The sequence below is a fragment of the Bombus affinis genome, chromosome 12 (assembly GCF_024516045.1).
Source record: "Bombus affinis isolate iyBomAffi1 chromosome 12, iyBomAffi1.2, whole genome shotgun sequence".
Taxonomy (NCBI): Eukaryota; Metazoa; Arthropoda; class Insecta; order Hymenoptera; family Apidae; genus Bombus; species Bombus affinis.
In genome coordinates, this window is record NC_066355.1 from 11,028,930 (window position 1) to 11,051,361 (window position 22,432).

The 22,432-nt window shown below is 34.2% G+C and overlaps 4 protein-coding genes and 2 long non-coding RNA genes across 12 annotated transcripts; 3 read left to right on the plus strand and 3 right to left on the minus strand.

Moving 5' to 3' along the window:
• The first annotated feature begins 353 nt into the window (after nucleotides 1–353).
• On the plus strand, nucleotides 354–3,575 carry LOC126922828 (cytochrome P450 6a2-like). Its single transcript, XM_050735768.1, has 6 exons — nucleotides 354–688; nucleotides 1,491–1,848; nucleotides 1,973–2,498; nucleotides 2,599–2,820; nucleotides 2,915–3,166; nucleotides 3,281–3,575. The coding sequence occupies exons 2-6, from the start codon at nucleotides 1,513–1,515 to the stop codon at nucleotides 3,448–3,450; spliced, it is 1,506 nt and encodes a 501-aa protein (XP_050591725.1). The 5' UTR covers nucleotides 354–688; nucleotides 1,491–1,512; the 3' UTR covers nucleotides 3,451–3,575.
• LOC126922863 (uncharacterized) lies at nucleotides 2,660–3,406 on the minus strand. The gene is made up of 2 exons (XR_007712960.1): nucleotides 3,267–3,406; nucleotides 2,660–3,211 (listed from the first exon to the last, which is right to left on the minus strand). It is a non-coding gene; the product is annotated as an uncharacterized LOC126922863 (long non-coding RNA).
• A 679-nt stretch (nucleotides 3,576–4,254) lies between the features above and the next one.
• Nucleotides 4,255–4,780, minus strand: LOC126922860 (uncharacterized). Its single transcript, XR_007712958.1, has 2 exons — nucleotides 4,592–4,780; nucleotides 4,255–4,299 (listed from the first exon to the last, which is right to left on the minus strand). It is a non-coding gene; the product is annotated as an uncharacterized LOC126922860 (long non-coding RNA).
• Nucleotides 4,781–4,969: 189 nt separating this feature from the next.
• LOC126922842 (PI-PLC X domain-containing protein 2) lies at nucleotides 4,970–7,134 on the plus strand. Of its 3 annotated transcripts, XM_050735786.1 has the most exons (4): nucleotides 4,970–5,060; nucleotides 5,349–5,541; nucleotides 5,674–5,777; nucleotides 6,079–7,134. In XM_050735786.1, exons 2-4 carry the CDS (start codon nucleotides 5,462–5,464, stop codon nucleotides 6,942–6,944), a joined length of 1,050 nt encoding a protein of 349 aa, XP_050591743.1. In that variant the 5' UTR covers nucleotides 4,970–5,060; nucleotides 5,349–5,461; the 3' UTR covers nucleotides 6,945–7,134. The 3 variants fall into 3 exon arrangements, with proteins under 3 accessions (XP_050591743.1, XP_050591742.1, XP_050591744.1); XM_050735785.1 differs by lacking the exon at nucleotides 4,970–5,060 and having other exon boundaries at nucleotides 5,313–5,541; XM_050735787.1 differs by lacking the exon at nucleotides 4,970–5,060 and having other exon boundaries at nucleotides 5,331–5,547.
• Nucleotides 6,394–21,539, minus strand: LOC126922798 (PAT complex subunit CCDC47-like). Of its 5 annotated transcripts, none has more exons than XM_050735678.1 (6): nucleotides 18,858–18,877; nucleotides 18,575–18,678; nucleotides 18,383–18,491; nucleotides 8,820–9,816; nucleotides 8,571–8,742; nucleotides 6,394–8,462 (listed from the first exon to the last, which is right to left on the minus strand). In XM_050735678.1, exons 3-6 carry the CDS (start codon nucleotides 18,474–18,476, stop codon nucleotides 8,223–8,225), a joined length of 1,503 nt encoding a protein of 500 aa, XP_050591635.1. In that variant the 5' UTR covers nucleotides 18,477–18,491; nucleotides 18,575–18,678; nucleotides 18,858–18,877; the 3' UTR covers nucleotides 6,394–8,222. The 5 variants fall into 5 exon arrangements, with proteins under 5 accessions (XP_050591635.1, XP_050591637.1, XP_050591638.1 ...); XM_050735677.1 differs by lacking the exons at nucleotides 6,394–8,462; nucleotides 8,571–8,742; nucleotides 8,820–9,816 and adding exons at nucleotides 14,880–18,146; nucleotides 19,807–19,915; nucleotides 21,368–21,539 and having other exon boundaries at nucleotides 18,858–19,579; XM_050735680.1 differs by lacking the exons at nucleotides 18,383–18,491; nucleotides 18,575–18,678; nucleotides 18,858–18,877 and adding an exon at nucleotides 21,368–21,534.
• Nucleotides 10,654–15,434, plus strand: LOC126922812 (kinesin-like protein KIF3B). Its single transcript, XM_050735737.1, has 2 exons — nucleotides 10,654–11,033; nucleotides 11,765–15,434. Exon 2 carries the CDS (start codon nucleotides 11,788–11,790, stop codon nucleotides 13,963–13,965), a length of 2,178 nt encoding a protein of 725 aa, XP_050591694.1. The 5' UTR covers nucleotides 10,654–11,033; nucleotides 11,765–11,787; the 3' UTR covers nucleotides 13,966–15,434.
• Nucleotides 21,540–22,432: the final 893 nt, after the last annotated feature.

The following is a 22,432-nucleotide window of genomic DNA, read 5'->3' on the forward strand; positions in this document are numbered from 1 at the left end:
TGAGCATTTCCAACTATGGAAATGTTTTTTCCTCCGAGAGAATGACATTTTCTTTTTGCATGATATGCACTTAGATAAACGCTATGGAATCTGGGTTTAGTAGGAAAAATGTCGACATCCTGGAGTCTGATCTACTAACGGATTTTGTAACGCTACTGTAGATCGCGGTTTGGCTATTATTCAAAATAAATATCTGAATTATCATTCTTTGATTTGTAATTGTTTGTTACTATGTATTCTAGTCATTTTTAATTCCCGTGCAATAGTATTTTGTTTAATCAGTAGGTATCCAATACTGACGGCGACACCTACAGAGCTGCGCATCACTCTACATCGATCAGATCCCTCAGTTAAATGCAGTACTCTAGCGATAACATTCTTCCTAGACAGTTAGTCGGTAGAACCGTGCAAGCGAGTATAGCCGCAGACAAAACAGATACATATTACGTTTCATTAATCTTATTTTTCCCGCATTAAATACTATTCAAATAAAATGCCGATCTGCTAGCTACATGTGACCTGTGTGACTGTTTATTAGTCATTAACGTTACGTTTATGCAACTCATTTTGATTGCGCATTACGTTGTTTCATCGAATCATGCACACTCCATTCCACTGAGAAGATTCCGCTGCGATAGAGCATCTGAAATAGTGTGAAACAGTGAATTTCTACGTCGTGTCAAGCGTCGTAAGTATTTTGTTTATCGCGCGTTACATACAACCATTTTGTTATACAATATATGCAAAGTGATATTATAATATATGCAATGAATCACTATTATTAACTCTTCCATGCCCCTGCTGTGTTTCTTGTCGACCTTGAAGCACAGTTTCAAGTTGCTAATGATCGAGTAGTACGAGTTTGTCTACAAACGCATTCGCACGCATGATATAATAATGATATATATATATATATGTCTATCGTTGTTTTTTAATTTTGCACGAGTTTTTTTATTTTCCTTTTTATTTGACAAATCGACAAAACTCCAGTATCATGTGCTAAAGATATTTAGAAAAAAAAGATGATTTAATGGTTTGTTAAAATTGTGTACTTAATTTTTACATTATAATAAATATATCACATATAAATTTTGTTAACTAACTTAACTAACGAGAAACAAACGACAACTTTAAAGAAGGAACATCAATTAAAAAATTCCTGATATTATTTTCCTCGTTTCAAATAAGTTTTGATTCTATCAATACATGTCACGACAGACACATACTTGTTCTACATCCAAACAGATTAAAAACGATAATTATTTAATACTTAAACTCATTACGTTACACGTCGAAACTAAAAATAATTCAATCTTACTCTTTTCATTCAATTGTATCTAACTTTAATTGAGAATTGATTTTCACCCCAAAATACTGGCAAATACATTGCTAACATATAATTTTTACGATTTTGAATTTACTATGAAAATATAAGTAGTAACAATATCTTGCAGAAAATTTACTTTTATGAATCATCGTTTGCCCATCAGATTAGAAGCAACGAGTAGCGCAATGGCAACCTACTTTGAAATTATTTGCGGAATTATCGCACTACTTCTCGCGTTTTATTACTACCTTACCTCGACTTTCGATTTTTGGAAAGTCCGAGGAGTACCTGGACCAAAGCCTGTACCAATGTTCGGTAACATCAAAGATGTAATGTTGCTAAGGACATCGATGTGCACGTATTTGAAGAAACTCTGGGAGGAGTACAAAGATGAGCCAATGATCGGAATATTTACAAGAAAAACGCCTATACTAATTCTTCAAGATCCGGAGCTCATAAAAGATGTCCTAATAAGAGATTTCTCTGTATTTGCTGATCGAGGGATTCCTGTTCACGAAAAGGTAAATAAGCTAACTGGTAAGCCGTGAATCTTAACCGTGCTATGGCACACTGCTTCTTTAAACTATTTAACAACACACCGCGATCTTTTGTCGAATATCGAACCAGTTTCAAAAATGATCATAGGCGGAACCACTATCTCCACATCTCTTCAATTTGGAGTCACAGAGATGGCGTCCATTAAGAACCAGACTGTCGCCAGTATTTACATCTGGCAAGCTTAAAGAGATGTTTCCTCTGATATTAGAATGTTCGAAACACTTGGAACAGTACCTCGATAGCCTGGTAGCGAAAGGCGAGCCCATAGAATGTCGCGAATTAACAGCCAAATATACGACGGATGTAATAGGTAGCTGTGCCTTTGGTATAGAAATGAACGCGTTATCCGACGAAGATAGTGAATTTCGTCGAATGGGCAAACAAGTGTTTGCCACTTCCTTTGGGCAAATTTTGAGATTTCGATTTAGACAAATATTTCCTTACCTTTACAATTTACTCGGTTCCATAATGGCACCACTAGAAATTACTACGTTCTTCACGAAGATAATCGTTGATACGATGAAGTACAGGGATGACAACAACATCGTGAGGCCTGATTTTGTGAATATGCTTATGGAACTTAAGAGACATCCAGATAAATTGGAAAATATTAGTAAGTACCTTAAATTTTTCTTATTAGCAATTTTTAAGCAATTCCCACGATAGCTATCTCTGATAAGCAGTTCACGTTATCCTTTAATCGTCTTGTACAGAGCTTACGGACACTCTATTAACGGCTCAAGCGTTCGTTTTCTTCATTGCTGGATTTGAGACTTCTTCGTCAGCTATAAGCAATGTCCTTTATGAATTAGCTTTAAACCCCGAGATACAAGACAAATTACGGCAAGAAATTAGAGAACACTTTGAGGAAAACAACGGTGAATTGAAATATGACCAAATAAAAGATTTGACATACCTGGATCTAGTATTTCGAGGTGCGTAACTTGTGTTATCCGTTTTTTACCGTAACTTTGACTCACATTTGTTTAATAACTATAAACTAATTTTTATTGCTTAAATGTATTGCAGAAACGTTAAGAAAGTATCCTGCTGGACCACTTATACTAAGAAAGTCAGTGAGCAGTTATACTTTTAACAACACTAAAGTTTCCATACCGGAAAAGACATTCGTATGGATACCATTGTATGCGATTCATCATAACCCTGATATTTATCCAAATCCTGATGCTTTTATTCCTGAAAGATTTAACGATGACGCCGTAGCATCACGAGATTCCATGCACTATTTGCCTTTTGGTGACGGGCCAAGAAATTGTATTGGTACGTGTTTAACTATTTTATCTTATAGTTATCTTTTTCTTAATGCTGCAAAGATACTACATTAATTTTAAGAAGTACTGCGATATATTCAACGACATACTTAATATATTTCAGGCGCTCGATTTGCAGTTTATCAATCCAAAGTTGGTTTGATAACAATACTTCGCAATCATAAAGTTGAAGTTTGCGAGAAAACTATGATTCCGTATGTAATTGATCCAGCTGCTTTCTTATTAGCGCCAAAAGGAGGAATATATCTAAAGTTAATTAAAGTAGAAAGTTAGTACCAAATCTTATAATATTTTCGATACGTAATTTCATGATTTTGAACTTGGACTTGAACTTTTGATTAATTTACTTTCTTAAATTATTATATACATAAATTTAATTATAAATTATCAAAGATTACTATTAAAATATTATATGTATAATAATTTAAGGAAGTAAAACTAATGTAACAAACAAAAGTTCAAGTCCAAGTTCAAAATCGTGAAATAATACATATCTAAATAAATAAATACATGTATATATCCCATTGTTAAATCGGAGGGACTCTGTATGAGGCGGTATCAAACTATTAATTACTAATACAAAAATTAATATCTTCCATGTATCATAGTTCCGTTATTTATTGCAAATTATTAAACTGGACAGTACACCGAACTTAAAAAAGCTCAACTTAATTATTTGTAAATGATACTATATTTTTATAATAATTATATGTAATTAATAAAAATTTAAACAGACGTTAATTAAGTACCGAGTAAATTTTCTATTTACACAAAAACGTAATAACGATTGCAGCCAATCAAGCTATAAAATTCATAATTGTATCTCGCAGTGATGTAATTAGTATTTGTATATCAAATAATACTAATTGGCTAGGTGAAAGTTGTACGTGGAGATTCCTCCACCCTCCTTTTGCGCATGTACATTCAAGATCTATTATCTGAAATATCAATTTACAAGTAAGTAGTCCTTTTATCGTACGTTTGCAAAACGTAAAATACTATAATTTATTTTTAAAATAAAATTAGTGGGAATATAACGTGTAATAATATTTACATTTCTGGCTTTTGAAGCATCGGTATATCCTCTCCAGAAGATACGAAGAAGTAGAAACTGTGATTGACCTTTATCAAAATACGAAATATTGTATCAGTATTTCCATATCAATTATATATATTAAAATGAAACAATAACCGAATTAAAATTCTATCTTAAAAGTTCTTAATGTGAGGTACCGGCACATCTAATTATCAAATGAGCGAAAGAATTCAAATAATGATCTATTCGAGATACTCGAATATTCAATAAATTCTTAAACAAACACGTATCGATTAACGAAACTAATAATAATGTAAAAGCGGTAATAAAATAGCAATGGAATATTGTTTAATTAATAGATTAAGTTATGCATATTACCTGTTATACCGTATAGGAAGCAAAAGTGATACATTTGACCGCTACAACTTTCAACATTTGACTAACTTTTCGTAGAATGGCATCATCTAGCGGATATCCTATTGGTGGAAATTTCTATTGGTTGACATTTTCCATTGGTGGAGATATTTAACTTGGCGAGCGGGAAACATAGAAAATCGATCCGCCGGATTTGAATCGACACATCCTTAGAAAAGCCTGATGCACATATCATATTACATTGCATAAAGTTAATACTGAGTTTGAAACATAGATGTCAGAGAAAATAAGGTATCCGTTCTCTAATTTCATTTGTCGAATGAAATTTCTCAATGAATATTGAATATAATATGTATAACCTGACTGTCTTACCATTTGTATGTCATATGCGACTTTATCGACTCAATATAGCACAAAATTACATTAATATTGTATACCATTGTCCAGTACCTCGTCCGTGATGTTATGTGATGTATGTTTGCAGCTCCATAAAATAAAATACTGTTCTCGTTAAATTTCAATGAAAAATAAAATTTCACATGCACTATTTAGATTTTTGAATTAATTCACTAAATTTTATCTTTAGAATTATTTAATATAATCGTACTATTTGTGTCAAACACTTCTTTTTAAATCATACATATTGAGAATACTACAATAATTCACAAAAAAAGAACATTCAAAGATCTTTTTATATAAATAAATATCATGACAGCGTGTCGTTAACAGTATCTTTTTTCTAATGAACTCATTCCCGCAGTTAACTTCTCGGTTGTAGAAAAGAGGGACGCTGAATAACCGAATGACCATGAGGTTAGGTTCTATGAATCTGTACCGTCCAGTTGTGTGTCGGAAGAAGGTGCGAGGTGATTAATGCACCATCACCGTGGGAACGTTAATTTGAAAAAGCGATATAAAGCATGGAGAACATCTACTGACGAGTCATTTGACGAGTAGGTGTACGTCACCTACATCATTTCGTCCTTTCGTTATAATAATTCATCAGGAAATTTTCTGCAACATTGACACTAAATATATAATAAAATGGAATATGAAATTAAAGGTGTCAATAATTTTTCACACAGATCAAAACGGAAGAACTCCACCGTAGACGAGGAACTAGAATACTGGATGACTCGGTTACCAGAAGCTTTGAAAAGCCTCCCCATAATACGTTTGGCGATACCTGGTAAGTTTCAAAATATTTTTTCGTTTTATGAAAATCTATATTAGAAGCTAGAAAACTAATATTTATATTTCGAAGTTTTAAAGAGATCATTTAATTTTATTAGATATAGAAGAATTAATTAATATCAAATTTAGAATTTCTTTCGACGTACACAAAATTTTACATCAAATGAAAATGTTTGAATCACATTGTCAGTTATGTTTCGATATATTTAAAAACTAATGATCCCGCTTCATACAATTATATTGACCTCAAAATTATAAAATTAGTAGATGTAATATAAATTGATAACTTCTAATAGGTTCTCATGATACGATGACTTATACCATAAATCGGCACAGTGACGTGGGACCCGACGAGCCAAGATACATCAGAGCTCTTGGTCGCTATTGTTCGTTCGTTTCAAAACCTGTTATTTTTAATTGGTCCATTACACAACATGAAAGCATCAAGGATCAGCTCAATGGTGGAATTCGATATCTAGACTTACGCGTGGCGACGAAGCCAATGGATGGGAATATCTATTTTGTTCATGGCTTGTACGGATCGAAAATATATCAGCCACTCCATGAAATAGCAGAATGGTTGTCTTATCACAATAACGAGATCGTAATCCTAGATTTTCAACATTTTTATTCATTCTCAGAAATGGATCATCACCATCTCGTTGAGACGATTTTCCGAATATTTCAAACAAAATTATGCCCCATGGCATCTACGTTTAATCACATCACATTACATTGGCTTAACCTGGAAAAGTACCAAGTCATCGTCATTTACCGAAACGAATATGCACAAAATTATAAAAGTTTATGGCCAAGTGGACTGTGGCGTACTCCATGGCCTAACACTGTTAACGTTAACGAGCTTATAAACTTTTTAGATATCGAATTGAAGACGCGACCATTACAAATCGGTTTTGTATCACAATGCCTCTTAACACCTGATATTCCTTATGTATTGAAACATCTATGCGGTACATTGCAGAGAGATTTAGTACCATCGTGTCAAAAAGCAATTCTTCCGTGGATAAATAAAAAACGACCTGGCCATGGTGGTCTAAATATCGTTATAGCTGATTTTATATCTGATCACAATTTTTTATTTTGTAAGACAGTCATCGATACTAATAAAAAATTGTATTTCAATGTACAATATTCCATGTGAAATATCTTGTACTCGAATGCACATATGTACATACAAATTGAATGTGAATTTTACGATTTCAATGCAATCTGTTTATGAAAAATTATTTTAGATATTCTTGTATCATTCATTTTCAATGAAAAATTTATTTTACTTCTAAAGAAGTATCTGTATATATAATAAATAGTATAATAAATTCATGTTCACGTTACTTTATTAGAAATCTAAATATTTCATTTTTGTTCAAAATCCTCGCATAACTTTTAAAGTTTAATAACATCATAATATCAATGGCTGCAGTACGTTCCTTACTTATAATTTTTAATCTATGTAAATATAATACTATGAAATAACAATGATTTGCCCGAAAAGTGTTGATAAAAAAAGTGCTTTAAGAATAATATTTATGACATTTAGCTAATTGATTAAAAAATATTGAATAAAGTTTCACGTTTAAATGTTCAGTTCATGCACACTGAAATAGTATGTAACATCATATCATTATTATTCAATATTTAATTTCTATAAATCAATATAAATTTCATACTAATATTTTATACTTATATCCTATATTCTTAATATTTTTGTTCCATTTTTCACTTATATTTTACTCTATTTAATTTTAACTACTTTGATTAATATATACATATATATTATTATTTAATTAATCAAAAGAATATGCTTTAAGTATTTTAATATGATTTACGAGCATCATATTTCAATATGATTGAAAGCATACAGACGTGAAAAATTTTTTATAATTATGGTCTACTATTATGATATAAATATTTAATAAGAATATTTATAACATAAACGGGTAGATTTTAACAAAAATTGTGCAATAAGTAATATTAATATCAGTCCAAAACAACAATTATATATATTGTCTCCATAATATGTTGCTGCACTTTTATCAAGTCAAAGATCTTTATAACATATTATGTTGAGTTTATGGCTTATTTGACAAGTTATAATAATTATGCGCAAAATAAATATGTAACAGTAATGAGATATATTTTCAACAAGAAAACAAAATGGAGGTATATATCATAAATAAAAAATATAAAAGTATTTTTATCTCACAGAGGTCGATTTTAAGTATGTAATATGCACTTACTATACCTTTGTGACAATTTAAAGCTATTTAATGAAATTTTGATAGTTGTAAGAAATACGTAAATATGGTTGAAATGATACAGCTTTGTTATATGAGTTAAATTAAGTAGGCAGTTCAATTGAGCAACTTATAGCTCTTCAAAAGTTTTAACAAATTCTCTATAATTAGTTAATTTTATTTCGTCATAATGCTTTCACCTTAAGCTGCTTCATTTTAGGTGCTCGTCTTTTAGCCAGTCTTCGTTGTTCTTTTTCTTCCCACTTTCTTTGTTTATCAGGATCTTCTTCTTGTAATATACGTTCCTTTTCAGCTCTACGACGTTCTTCTCTTCGGTGTGCAGCTGCTTCAGCTCTGGCTGCATGAGTTGTTTTTAAAAATGCTTCCTCTACTCTTAATCTATTTTTATCCGCTTTGCTTTTACCCTAAAAATAGAATGAAATTTCAATGAATAAAACAACAGTATAAATTAGAATAGTAATATAATTTTAAAAAATACATATATATGTATATATGTGTGTGTGTGTTCAAACCTCTTTGGATAATTTAAAACGACGTAATTTATCTAATAAATAGAAGGTTAATTGTAAAAGGAGTTTTAATTTTTCTTGACCTTCTGCATTAATGGTACGTCCTTTAATACTTATATTTATTCCAACAAGTAAAACTCTTTTTACTTCAGGCATTGTTAGCTGACTTGTATCTCTAAAGTGAAATTAAAGGTATGGCAACATGAAGCAAGAAAAACATTATTCTTAAAACAAAATGTATTTGATACTTACTCTTGTTGTTTTGGACCACTAAATTGGTCACTAATATGTATATAATCTATATATGGTGCAAACTTTGAAAATGTTTGTAAAACTCTTGTATCTAAAATAGCTGATGCTGCTTCAGCAATTTCAGACATTACATAAAAACCTGATGGAAGACCAAATTTTTCCCCTGACCTCTTTTCTGGACAATAAACATTAATATCAGCCATGTCACGTACTAAATGCATTGCAGTCCTTTTTGTAGCTATTGCTAATACAAAACTATCTGTTTCATCTTTTGCTAATTCTACACGTATATGGGCCTGATCATTTTGAGGCTTCACAAGCTGTGCTAGTACCGCAACCAAATCTTGCCTCTTAATTAATTTCAATTCAATTAACATGGAATCGCATCCAACTCTCCCTGAACAATACAAGCTATAATGAGACTGACTTTCTTTTACCAAACAACTTTCAGACATATCTTTGCTTGATTTTCCTGTATCTCCAACAAGAGAGAAATTATCCATCAAAAGCTGCTTATGCTCCATGAGCCACACTTCTGCTATATGGGCATTTTTAAAACGTCCTGCTACATAATTGATAAAATATACTAATAGCCCAATAATCATTAGTATCTCTAAGTAAAAGCTATCCCATCTTGGACCCAGATGAATCGGTATTTTTGTGATTGTTAAAGTAGAAGGTTCGTCACTTTTTGGCCCTGCATTTCCTCCAGCTGCATCTAATCCCTCAAATTCTTCTTCATCTTGGAAATGATCAAATTCACTATCACCATCCACAATTAGAACATCTTCCTCGTCGAAATCCTGATTATTATTTGATTCTTTAAGGTGTTCTATATTGTGATCATTGATTGTTTGAGCTGGCCTGTCTTCTTCAAAATCTTCAAACTCTGCAAATTCATTGTCTTTGGGAAGCTCTTCATGAAAATGTGCTGTGACCCATATGTTGGTTGCGACCAAGATGATATGAACTACAACTAACCACAATTTCATTTTGTCTGAAACAGAGAAAGCAGCAAAGAGTTAGGACATTAAAACAATAAACTGAAAAAAAATTATACATATAATTCTATATTTATTCTGTTTGAAACGGGTAACTTCGAGTAATCTGCTATTAAAATAATTATATAAAAGTAATTCCCAAAAATGATATTTTCAGGCTAAAATACAAAGTGCTGAAAAAGCTTTTAGTGGAATGATTTTATGCAACAAGAATGTTTACTCCTATCAATTTAATGTATTATACTAACTTCACTGTAAATCTATATAAAACTCTTCTAACTTTTCAACATTGATTTCAGTTACTAATTAAATGTAATAATGTTTGTAATAACACTGTCACAGCACCCTTTCGAGGTGACTTGCACGCCACGAAGCTAACTACAAACTAAAACGTCATTTCCTTGATCAAAAGATCGTTGTTATAGATAAGAATAATATTTTAATTGCCTTTTGATTTATGAAATTTACTTAATATTTCCCAAATGTGAAATATTTGTTATACATAACGTAATAATTCTCGAATGAAACAGTTATATATATATATATATATATATGTATACGTATGCATATACATACGACCGCATTCACATATTTTAATTAAAAAAACACAAAATTATATAAAAATAGTTATTATTTTACCGTCATAGTATTCTTCAGATAATATTATATCGATTAACTTTTCTAATGTGAATTAAATAACTTATATCAATATTATTGTTTCCTTCAAGGTTTTAAAAAAATGAAAATGCGATTCGTCGATAAAGTAAATTTCTTTCTACAAACTTTCGTATACCAACATCGACACGACTATCTTGAGAAATATATCCAGTGATTAAACGAGAGATCGATTCAGTAAGTCCGTGGAAACGAGTGAGGGAAGTTCAGTGCGCACGCTTGATTGTAATACGTTTTTCCTGTCAAAATACGATGCGGTTGTTTCTGCGTTTTATCGCAATGCATCGTCAATCGTTCTAATGATTCGCTCGAGCATCGTGCTCTGATTAAAGGAGGAACTCAGACCAACCCACGAATTAGAACTGTTCGAACAAGTGGAAATAAAAAGAGCGCGCGTTAGTGTAAATCCTAGAAAGCAAATAATGGATCAATACTTTGCGGATAAGGGTAACATGCGGATACGACGAAAAATCGTCGTACCTTAATAGTAACGTGTCTTGTACGTGCGTGCGCTTGTTGTCTTGAGAAACTTCAGAAGGTAAGTGTGTATTGTTGGAAAAATATACAGTCCCGACATTTATGTAGAACGTGTCACGCGATGTTTGGTTAAGGTGTACTACGTGTACGTACTTTCGTTTCTTTTTCTCCCGTTAAAAATAACAGAGCATCTAGTCAAAGAATGCTTCGAAAAATCAAGAAAGTTTCTCGCTAAACATTAACAAAGCCGCGGCCGCATTCCAACGCAATTTTTACGATTTCTCTGCTTAATTCTAATTCGTAATTAAAAAGAAATCGGAATATGCGTGAATTACGAGATGCTTACGGGTATTCTCGCTCCTTGTCGTTAACGAAAAAACGGATACTTAGCTTTCTTCGGAGGAATAAAACAATTGTGTTTCGATTAATCAACGACCATGCAGCGGATCCTACACACTACTCCTACACGCTAAAGATCACGCAAGTACAAACAGTTACGTCAACCGGCGCCTTGTTCGTCACTTTTCCATTAACGGCAACAATTGCTAAGAAGTACACGTACAATCGTAAAATTAAACAAACGAGACGTCACGTTACTTCCATAAAACCTTTATTAATTCATAAAACACGATATTATCCATTTTCTTTACAAGATCAACTATCACTTTTTACGATACGGTTATTTCACAATTTCACCGGTTTTGCAATGGGTCGAATGGGATTAAGTATTGATTTTGCAAAGTAGTTGCGTGCGTGCTCGAGTCCAGAGTCTCACCGTTGCGTTTTTCTCAGGTGAAGTCGTATCAGCCGTCAACATGGATAAGTCGGACAACCAGCTGAAAACCTGGAAAAAGAAGAGCATGAAGACGAGCGGCTCGGCGGACGTCGTGACCCAGCGCGTCCAGGTGGTCGTGCGTTGCAGACCGATGGACGAGAAGGAGTTAGCCCGTGGTTATACGCGTGTGGTCGACGTATTCCCTTCGAGGGGAGTGGTCGAGATTCGTCATCCGCGGGACGATCCTTCCACCGACAATGTGAAAGTTTTCACGTTCGATGCGGTCTATGACTGGAATTCCAGCCAACAAGACCTCTACGAGGAAACGGTCAGGCCACTGGTATCCTCGGTTCTTGACGGTTTCAACGGTACCATCTTCGCTTACGGCCAAACCGGAACAGGCAAAACGTACACCATGGAGGGCCTGAAGAGCGATCACGAGAGACGCGGTGTAATTCCACGATCGTTCGAGCATATTTTTAATCACATAGGCAGATCAGAGAACATGCAATACCTGGTGAGAGCTAGTTACCTTGAAATATATCAGGAAGAGATTCGCGATCTTTTGCAGCCGGATCAGAGTCTCAGATTCGAGTTGAAGGAGAAACCAGACACCGGTGTATTCGTTAAAGACCTATCCACGTCGGTGTGCAAGAGCGCCGTTGAAATTCAGCAGTTGATGAACACCGGAAATCAGAATAGAACCATTGGCGCGACGAATATGAACGAACATAGTTCTAGGTCGCACGCGATATTTTTGATCACTATTGAAATGGGATCGATCGATGATAGCAGTGGGATTAGGGTGGGTCGTTTGAACCTGGTAGATCTGGCGGGCAGTGAAAGGCAAAGCAAGACTGGAGCCTCTGGCGAGAGACTCAAGGAAGCCAGTAAAATCAATTTGAGCTTATCAGCACTAGGAAATGTAATTTCGGCCCTGGTAGACGGGAAGACAACGCACGTGCCGTATAGAGATTCCAAGTTAACGCGGCTGCTGCAGGACTCTTTAGGTGGTAACTCGAAGACCATTATGGTTGCAAACATTGGGCCCGCTAGTTACAATTACGACGAGTCTTTGACAACGTTACGGTACGCGAATCGGGCGAAGAACATTAAGAACAAACCAAAAATAAACGAAGATCCGAAGGACGCGCTATTGAGACAGTATCAGGAAGAGATCGGTCGATTGAAGGAGAAGCTGGCGCAAAAGGGCACTGTGCAAAGACGAAAGAAGAAGTCGAAGAGAAAGAAGGGAGACGAAGCCATAGACTCAGAGTCGGAAGCGGAAGACAGTCGGGGAGAGGATAATAAAATAGAGACGGATAAGAAATTAATTGCGGAACAATTGAAAGCCGAGAAGCAAGAGACCGAGGCACTGATAATGAGAATAAAGGATTTGGAAAGTAAGATGCTTTGCGGTGGTAAGAATATCATTGATCATACTAACGAACAACAGAGAACGCTAGAACAGAAAGCCGCGGAAATTGCCGAGAGAAAGAAACGAGAGGTCGAAATGCAACAGAAACTGGAGGACGAAGAGCTAACTATGCTAGGCGTGAAAGAAACTTATTCGAACTTGCAACAAGAAGTGGATGTGAAGTCGAGGAAGCTCAGGAAATGTTTCAATAAGTTGCAAGTTCTGAAGCAGGAACTCGAGGACGTCACTAACGACTTCAACAGAGACAGAAGAGACTTGGAACAAACTCAACACGAGCTAATGAAGGAACTAAAACTAAAGTATCTTATAATCGAGAATTTCATTCCCGACGAAGAGAAGAATAAGATCCTATCGAGAATTCACCTCGACGAAGAGGAAGACGGTTGGGTAGTAAAGGAAACAGAACCATCCAGCGTAGACTTGATAAGGAGACCCACGTCGATTCCTGGTGCCCGTAGGCCAGTCTCCGAATATGCTCGAATTGCTCTAGCCATGGGAGGAGGTAGTCGTTATGCGGGTGAAAATATATTGAATCTAGACCTAGATATGCCAGCTAGAACGACGTTAGACTATCAAGGACCCGCTATCGCACCTACGATTCAAGCTGTTCTCGAAGAAGCGTTGCGAGACGAAGGAGACATCGACGTCGATGCGTCTAGTGCGAAACTTAGATCGAAACCACGTTTACAATCCGCGAAAGTACGACCTAAAAGCGTTGGAAAGATCCCTCAAATCCCAGCGCCGGTTTATCCAAAGATGAGAGGTCTTGTACCGAAGTAGACAATTTTTTAATACGTTCCGATAAAGTCTGTAAAGAAACGTGTAAATATTGTACGAACCGCATCGTGAGCTTTGATTAATATATATATATATATATATGTATGTATATAATTATATATATTAATATAATTATATATATATATATATATATATAATTATACGATTCGTTGTGATACGACACATGGTAGTCTGTGTGCATCGATAGGCACGAAATAGCCGAAATCTTTGTAACTCTCTAGTCAGTGTGCACTGTGCAGCCACATGGTATTAATATATCGATTATTTCTGTGTCCAAGTCAGATTCCTATTCGTTTATGAAGACTGGAATGCGTAATTTTTGTTTGCCTTTTTTGTAGTATTTGTTAGAATAGAAATACGAAACATAAGAAGAAATATAACTCGTTTATGTGTTTTTTTCCTTCTTTATACAATTAAACTTATGTGCTTTAATCTCACTAGTACCATTATCGAGTTTAAGGATTTTTTGTATCTTTGTAGTTTCGCAGATACATGAAAAACTTACACGCTTAAAAGTATTTACAAATGAAATCATTATAGTTTACTCATTTAATCTAATGCTTTTTACAATTTTTCTTTTTTTTACTGTAAAATTACATATAGTTACCCTTGATATTATGTATATATTTATATATTTTTTTTAAACATTAAAAGTGCTTGTAAAAATAACATCATTATTTTCGACTCCTTTGATATTTTATCACACGTATCTGAAACTGCTAAATTATAAAACGATGAACAATTGATCGAATTAAAATTAGCATAACAAAATTGTAATATAGAGTAGTCGTTTTTTTCGTTTCAAGTTCTTTTTTTCTTTACTTACTTTCATCCCGTTGACATTGATCGTTTTTTAAAAACACTCCATCTTTAGAAACACTCACTCCACGCCTGTACGCGATACACTTTAAGAAAGATTTCATTGTTTTTTCTTTTTTTTCTTTTTTTTTATGTATTTAATTTTCTCGTTACCGACGAGGGAGAGATGCGCGATTATAAACGTATAAAAAACGACGGGGAAATAAATTTTTCTGCACGAAGAGAAACGACAAATGTAAATGTGAAATATATCGGGAAGTCCTGTGACAATGAAATAAGCGTATTATTAACCTTTTTTCTCTCCTGTAGAAATGATCAGGGTACTTCTGATTGGCGTAGTAGTGAAAAAGTTATTATACTAACGTAGTAGTGAAAAAGAGCGCTATATTAAAACGTATTTACATCAATTCTGTTAAATTATAAACTCAACAGGATCCTGATCATCTCTAAACCTTGATTAGGATTCTTGAACTAGTAACATTTAAACATTCACATTAGACACTGCAATAGTATCTAAGGTAAAAATCGCCTAACAATTGTAAATAGCTTTACAATTATGTAAAATTTCTGTATATTCTCAATAGCCTGTAAATCGAATATCACGTTAATAGAAACGCTGTTGTTGCACGTAATTTCCATATGGTTGTTGTTGTTGTTGCTGTGAATAACTGGAAGAATGAGCCGTGGGCGGTCCAACGTAAGCTGATGTATCGTAATTTTGTTGAGTCGGATATTGATTCGATGTCATAGACGATCCACTGTATTGACCCTGATTCCCTAGACCACCGTATCCTTGATAATTATAACTATTGTCCATGTAACCCTGATTACCACTATAAACTTGTTGAGGATAATTTTGGAATTGTTGACTGGACATGTTTGGATAACTTAAAGAAGGTCCTTGTGGACGGGAGCAAGATTGTTGATTATTTTGAACATATTCTTGATTATAAAAACTCGGCATTGAAGCTGTTGATGTATTAGACATTGAATCTATCGGTTTCGCCATATTTTTCTCAGAATTATCGTTTCCGAGTGGTAGATGCGATTTTGGCACGTATTTGTTTGGAAGATCACCCATTATGTTAGCTATCAGTCGCTTCGTCTCGTTTAAAATCGCATTTGGGTCGTTAGTTTTCGTTAATTCCTTTGATCTTACGGGAGAACGTGATCTCGAACGCGAGTGAGAGCGCGTCCATGATCGCGGCGAATTCGACAATGATTTCGAAAACGCTCGTGACTTTTTCTTTGCTTTTTCATTCTCACTAACATTTTTATCCGCTGCTTTATATATATCTTCAAACGTGTAATCATCATCATCATCTGATAAATCCAACTTCGTCTTTTGTTTATCGTCATTGTCATTTTTGATCTGTTGTTCTTCCTCGTCATCGTTCGCGAACATATCTATCTTAGGTTTCCATTTATCTTCCTCCTCTACGAGACTTTGATTTGCCTTACGTCCGGAGAATGGAGAAATACTCCTATTCGACTTAGAAGTAATCTCCATTTTTTCTGGCGTTGGAGATTTTATTTTTGGTACCGCTGACGCTATCGACGTCATGCCCAAATTAACAAACGCTCTTAACTTTTCTACTCGAACTGGATCGGTTACTTCTAACTTCTTTAAAAAATTAATAAGTCCGTGTTGTTCCTGAGTGGTCAGGTCTTTAAAGTTCTGTAAAAGCGATTTCAAGTCTGAATCCGATAAACTCTCCATTCTAGAAGCTTGGCGTTCAACTGTATCCACCGTTGTTACTGAAACAGTAGGTACAGCATGCGTTGTAGCCTCAGGTAGAGTATTACTTCCGCTTGATAGTCCTTTAACGAAATCTGCGGTAGTTACTGGTTTATCAGAATTTTTAGATGCCTCAGCCATTCCTACAACTGCGTTAATGAGAGTTTCTAACTCTTCTTGCGACACGTTAGATCTACCTTGAGCTACCAAAGCAGCTGCTATCTGTTGAGCTATAGCTACCTTATCTACAGTTCCGACACCAGGTACGCTAACGGGTTCGGACTTAATGGCGGGTGTAATTATCTCAACCGGCCTTTGGTAGATAGCTGTTCTAGGCATATAGCTCGTCGATCTGGCAGCTTCTAATTCGTGTTTTTTCTTTTTCTCCTCCTCCATTTTCTTTTTGTTTTCTGTCGCCTTATGCAGCAATTGAGCAATGTTTTGTATCGCGGTTTTTGTTGGCGTTATGGCCATTTTTTCTATCATTCCCGCGAATAATTGGCCTTTTAATTTTTCTTTAACTGTTTCAAATAGTACACACACTTCTTCGTCATATAGTAATTCTTCGGCAGAATTAGGTTTCGCTTTTTCCGCTGCTAACGCTTTCGAAAGAAGGGATACTATCTTTGGTCCGAGAGAACCTAACTGACCCTCTAGTGCCGTGAGTAATCGCAATAAACCGACAACTTCTAAATCCTCGGTCAATACCTCGTCTGGTATAGGGCTCGGAGACTTGTCTGTTACCGGATATGGTGTAGCGTAATGTATCGGTCTGGTACGTGGTGGGATTCCTCGAGGATAATAAGTGCTTCTATACATGCTTCCTCTTCCACGTATGTATGAAGAGTAAGCGTAATCACGTTCCCTAATATCATGACGATCATAATAATCCGTCTTTATTGTTTTCGTACCGACATACTCCACTTCGTCATCGCTCTCCACACGATGGCGACTTCTTTTAGGCGATCTGTCGCGCCTGCTCGATGGAATCCATTTTTCCGGTGGCTTATCTTCCGGTAATTCTAATCGTTTCCTGATCTCTTCCTTCCGCTGTTGCAGCTGTTCGTTATGAATTTCCCGCATTCGTTTATTCCAAAATTCGATCCACTCCGGTTTAAAGTCATGTTTGCTTGGATCTTTACCTTCGGCTTGTAATTCTTTATATCGCCTATTCCAAAACTTTTTCCATTCGTCGGGATAGGATGGATGCTTTTCTGGGTTTTTCTCGTGGAACTTCAACGCGCGATCAAGAGTTTCTTCGGCACGTCTAATTTGTTCTCGATATTTGTCCCACTTATCTCGCTCCCTAAGAGGTTCTGGGGAACGTGAACGTGAACGAGTGCGAGAACGCGTACGATCTCGCGAATAACGCGATCTACTACGATATTTCCCACTTTTTTCTACTGAACTGGCTTTACGATTACGAATAGGTGATCGTGATCTCGAACGCGATGGCGATGGGCTACTTGATATGCTCGAAAGCGACGAGAGAGATTTCGTCTCGTCGGAGGGGCGTTTAGGGGACTTTTTCACGTTCTCTTCGTCTTTATCTAGGGGTTTACGAATACTTAATTTATCCCTTGTGAGAATACGGATCTTGAAACCCCTAAAAAAAGACAAAACATTAATTCAACACTTGATTTTGAGTGGCTTTATTAACGAAGGAAGGCATATGATCATATTCCATATATTTATATTGTTTCTGGATTATCATATTACTCATCAAATTTATTTAAACGAAGAAAATGTCAAAAATTAAATATTGACAAAAACATTAAACGAATCCTGTTAAATCAAAATATTATATACACAATTCGTAATCAAAGGTAAGCATTAACTTACGATTTAGTAGTATCTGACTTCGAGTCTGTTTTCTTCGGCGATGATTTTTCGTTTTTCTTATCTTCACTTTTATGTTTATTGTCTTGCTTCTCATTGGCAGGTTGAGAATCTTAATACAAGATTATTGAACGATTCAATACTTGTAAATACACAAATAATATACATTGAATATATAGATTGTCATATACTCACCTTTCTTTGAACTACTATTACCAGTCATTTCTGCCATCTTCTCTTCAAAGTTCGTTACCCATCGCACATCGTAAACATCCATAAATGTTAACTCTGGCGTTTCCCTGCACGTAGGAAACAGCCATTGATTTAAAGGAAAAGTAAATTAAATTACGAAGATCATTAACGCGCACCTTGTTGAATCACGTTCATAAACATTGGTAAAATCACGCGAACCGACGTTCGTATAATGTTCGACCGTATAGAAAGCCGAAAATGTGGAAAGGTAAATATCATGACTTACCTAAAATGATAATCCTGATAGACCCTCTTGATGTATTGCATTTTATTCTTTTCGAATTGATTCTTGTCGACCAACTGCGGTTGTAATCTTCCAAATCGTTCTTCGATCTTCTTTGCCACTAACACAGATATTTCATTAGCTCCACGCTTATAATTAGGAGTACGCGGTAATTCCATAATTGCTCGCGATATTGTTGGGAAATGTCTATTTAGGTAAGTTATTCTGTGATTATAACTGGTAATGTGAGCCATAACAGTGCGAGGATCACCTCGTTTATCACACAAAACACATGTATAACTGGGTTCACAAGAGTCATTATCGACCAGTTCAAGCAGATATTCAAGACCAACAAGCGGTGAACTTCTATGTCGATCCAGACTCATCTGAATCGTAGTTGTTCTAGTTATTTGATCTTCCATGCCAGGTGGTATTGGTTCTCCAGGTGCCAAGCCATCACCAATAGCCGTTGATTGAACAGGTGGTGCTGTTTTCACAATATCTGACCGTTTGGACCATAATAATACTGGGTATGGCCATTCGTTTAATTTCATTTTGTGACGACTACACATATTATGATTTAGTAATTTATGAGCTCCAAATAGAGCAATATTACAGATATGACACCATATATCACCATCTTCTGTCTCAGAATATACAGGTCTGAGAGTGCCATCTTCGGCAGTGACACTGCTCCTCATTAAACGTTTTCGATCATATTCTTCCTGTGAAATATAAACATTTCATAGAATGGGCAGATAACATATCACAGAATATAAATATATAACATTAATTTGAACATGAAAGTAGTAGAAGATTTTTTATAGCAGAAACACAGATTTCCTTTGTGAATTCTGCTTTGGATTAGATATGTCGTATGTATGTATTACAATATATCTAAGGTTCTAATAAATAACAATATCTTTTACAAACAATTCCTATTACGCATTACCTTTTCTTTATCTGCTTCAGATAAATGAGAGGGATTGCGTCCCTCTATATCAAGATCATCAAAGTTTTGCATGGTTCACCACGTCTATGAAAAACTGTTGCTGAGTTTTCTGAAAATATAAAAGTGCTATCATGTTTGAGAATGATAACAATGCAGCATTAGGGCTGGCGTGAAAGTATAAGAATTAGTTAATTGCACTACAATTACTATAAAGTACATAAAGTTAATGGTATAGAAAAATAAATTATTGATTAATTATAAATAATAAATTGGAAACAAATATATAGTTACTCTAAAGAAAACTTGAAATTATAAAAGTAATATATATACAGTCAATGCTCACTAATATCTGTAGAAACGATATATTCACAGAATAATAATGTTATTTTATAAGCCAACCCTGCAGCAGCAATTTCATTTAATCATTTGTGATTTATTTTTTTCAACGTTTGTTATGATAAAGCTACAAATTTAAAAAAACTATACTTACCCATTTAGTGTTGTATATACTACAATATAATAATTGTATATAAAACAATTTATATACACATATAATATTATTTAAATGTGAAGTTTCCATAGAGTGAATTTTATATTAAATAGGTTTATTATAACTTTATGTTTGAAAGCAAATAGCTTAATGCTAACTGCTTATAAGTGCTGTAAAATATTGCTGAATAGATAATTTCAGCAATAGAAAATACAACACAAATACTTAAATACATTTTAAACAAGTTCTTAGAACACACTTCATAATGTAAATCAAGTTTTATATATGTACTTACACACTTAGGCTAACAACTCTAAAATGCAATTGGGCTCCTAAAGGAATTCATATTAAAAGAGATTTGTTTTTTAAAATAAGAAGTAATTTATGTTATTATTATTACTATTACTACTACTTATAATTTTTTTGGAATATAAGAATCAATCCCTAGCTACTTACCGATAGGAAGGAAACCTCATATTTCCAATAATGTTTCCAGAATACACAAGTACCACAAAACATTAAACAAAGTGCACCATGTAAAGACACTAACATCACACAAAGTTAATATTTAAAATTACTTTGCGACTGATAATAAAATGAGAAAAACATAGCCATTCAGGTTGAAATAAAATCATGTTATATATAGAATGAACACAGCTAATACGAATAAAGCTGTGAGTTTTGTTGTTAATAGGAGAATAAACGAGACTTATATAAACAATGTGTGTCTTTTTATTAAGCGGTGCTTGCTTAAACAAATTATGCTGCTAATAACATAATAGGAATAACAAAATCATGATGAAAATTTCAGAACAACCTGTAATACAGGTAACCAAAAGGCTGTTCGATCGATTTAATCCATAAAAATATAATACAGTGGTATTTTTCACTCGCGTCGCTAATTTTTGGCAATCAAGCGATCATAGCCAAATGGCGAACCCTTGATTTTTAATTAATTCTCCCTTTTACACTGCTATTTTTTTTTTTTTTTTTTTTCATTTCTTTCGACGACTTTACCCTTAAATTATAACCTCTCATAACATCGAAATAAAAAGAATAAGCTTGACTTACCAAATTACCAATGCACGATGGTCATATTCAGTAATTCTGCCCGTGTAGATTTTTGCTTCCTTAATTTTGTTTTCGACAAAACCTTTCGGTAGCCATATCGAAAAAGAAATATTCAACGAGCAAAGATCTGCGCATGACTGGCCTGCATATAGAGGTCGTGTTCGGTAATTAATTGCTGGTAGAAAACCTTATTACCAACATGAATTTTTTTCCTGTTTTTACAACACTCGATAAATATATACATTTATGCGTATATGTACCGACAAAGTTAATGATGTGTGCTTTCATTTTTAAATAAATTTGAATGAAAATCGCTGTTGAATCATGCTACAAAATATTGTTAAATATATATATATTTAAATAAATTATACATCTGAAACGAAAATAAGATAAATAATAAATTCTGTTTCTAGATGTTTATACACATAGAAAAAAGTAACATCAAAGAGGTTTCTTCTGTTCCTTTTCATTTCTTCCTTACATTTGTTTTCAACTTGAATTTCTTATCGATAGAAGTGATATAAATTTTTATAATGCTGTTAAAATATTGTATTTCGTAGTATCGAATATGTCGCAGCAACAAATTTGTATATACGTTCATTAAACTGATATAAATATGAAGGTATGATGGTATAACACATTCGTTATTCAATTTTTCATAAAATTCTAGAAAATATGCGAAAAATCGTATTCGAAAGCTCTACATTATTTACCGAGCTACTATGCTTCCGATAAAGTTTTCCAATATTTTAGTTGAGATATATCGGTAGATCAAAAATATCGAAAAGCTATTTGGTATGTTTGCCTTTGTAAACGGATGCCGAGAAACTATGTCACAACTTTGTGAAATTTGAATCTTTTATACTCTTTCAGTTTTCAATTTCAAAGTTGGAATTGTTTTTAATCCGAAACACGCTCAAATGTTCTTTGTAACCTTTTTCTGTCGTGTTAAGGGTCTCAATAGATAAACCTCTGCACGATATTTATCGATACAGAATTATTAGAATTCATTTGCCATTAAATATGATATTTCGATTCGCGCGCATTAAAAGTATTTTCCAAGCA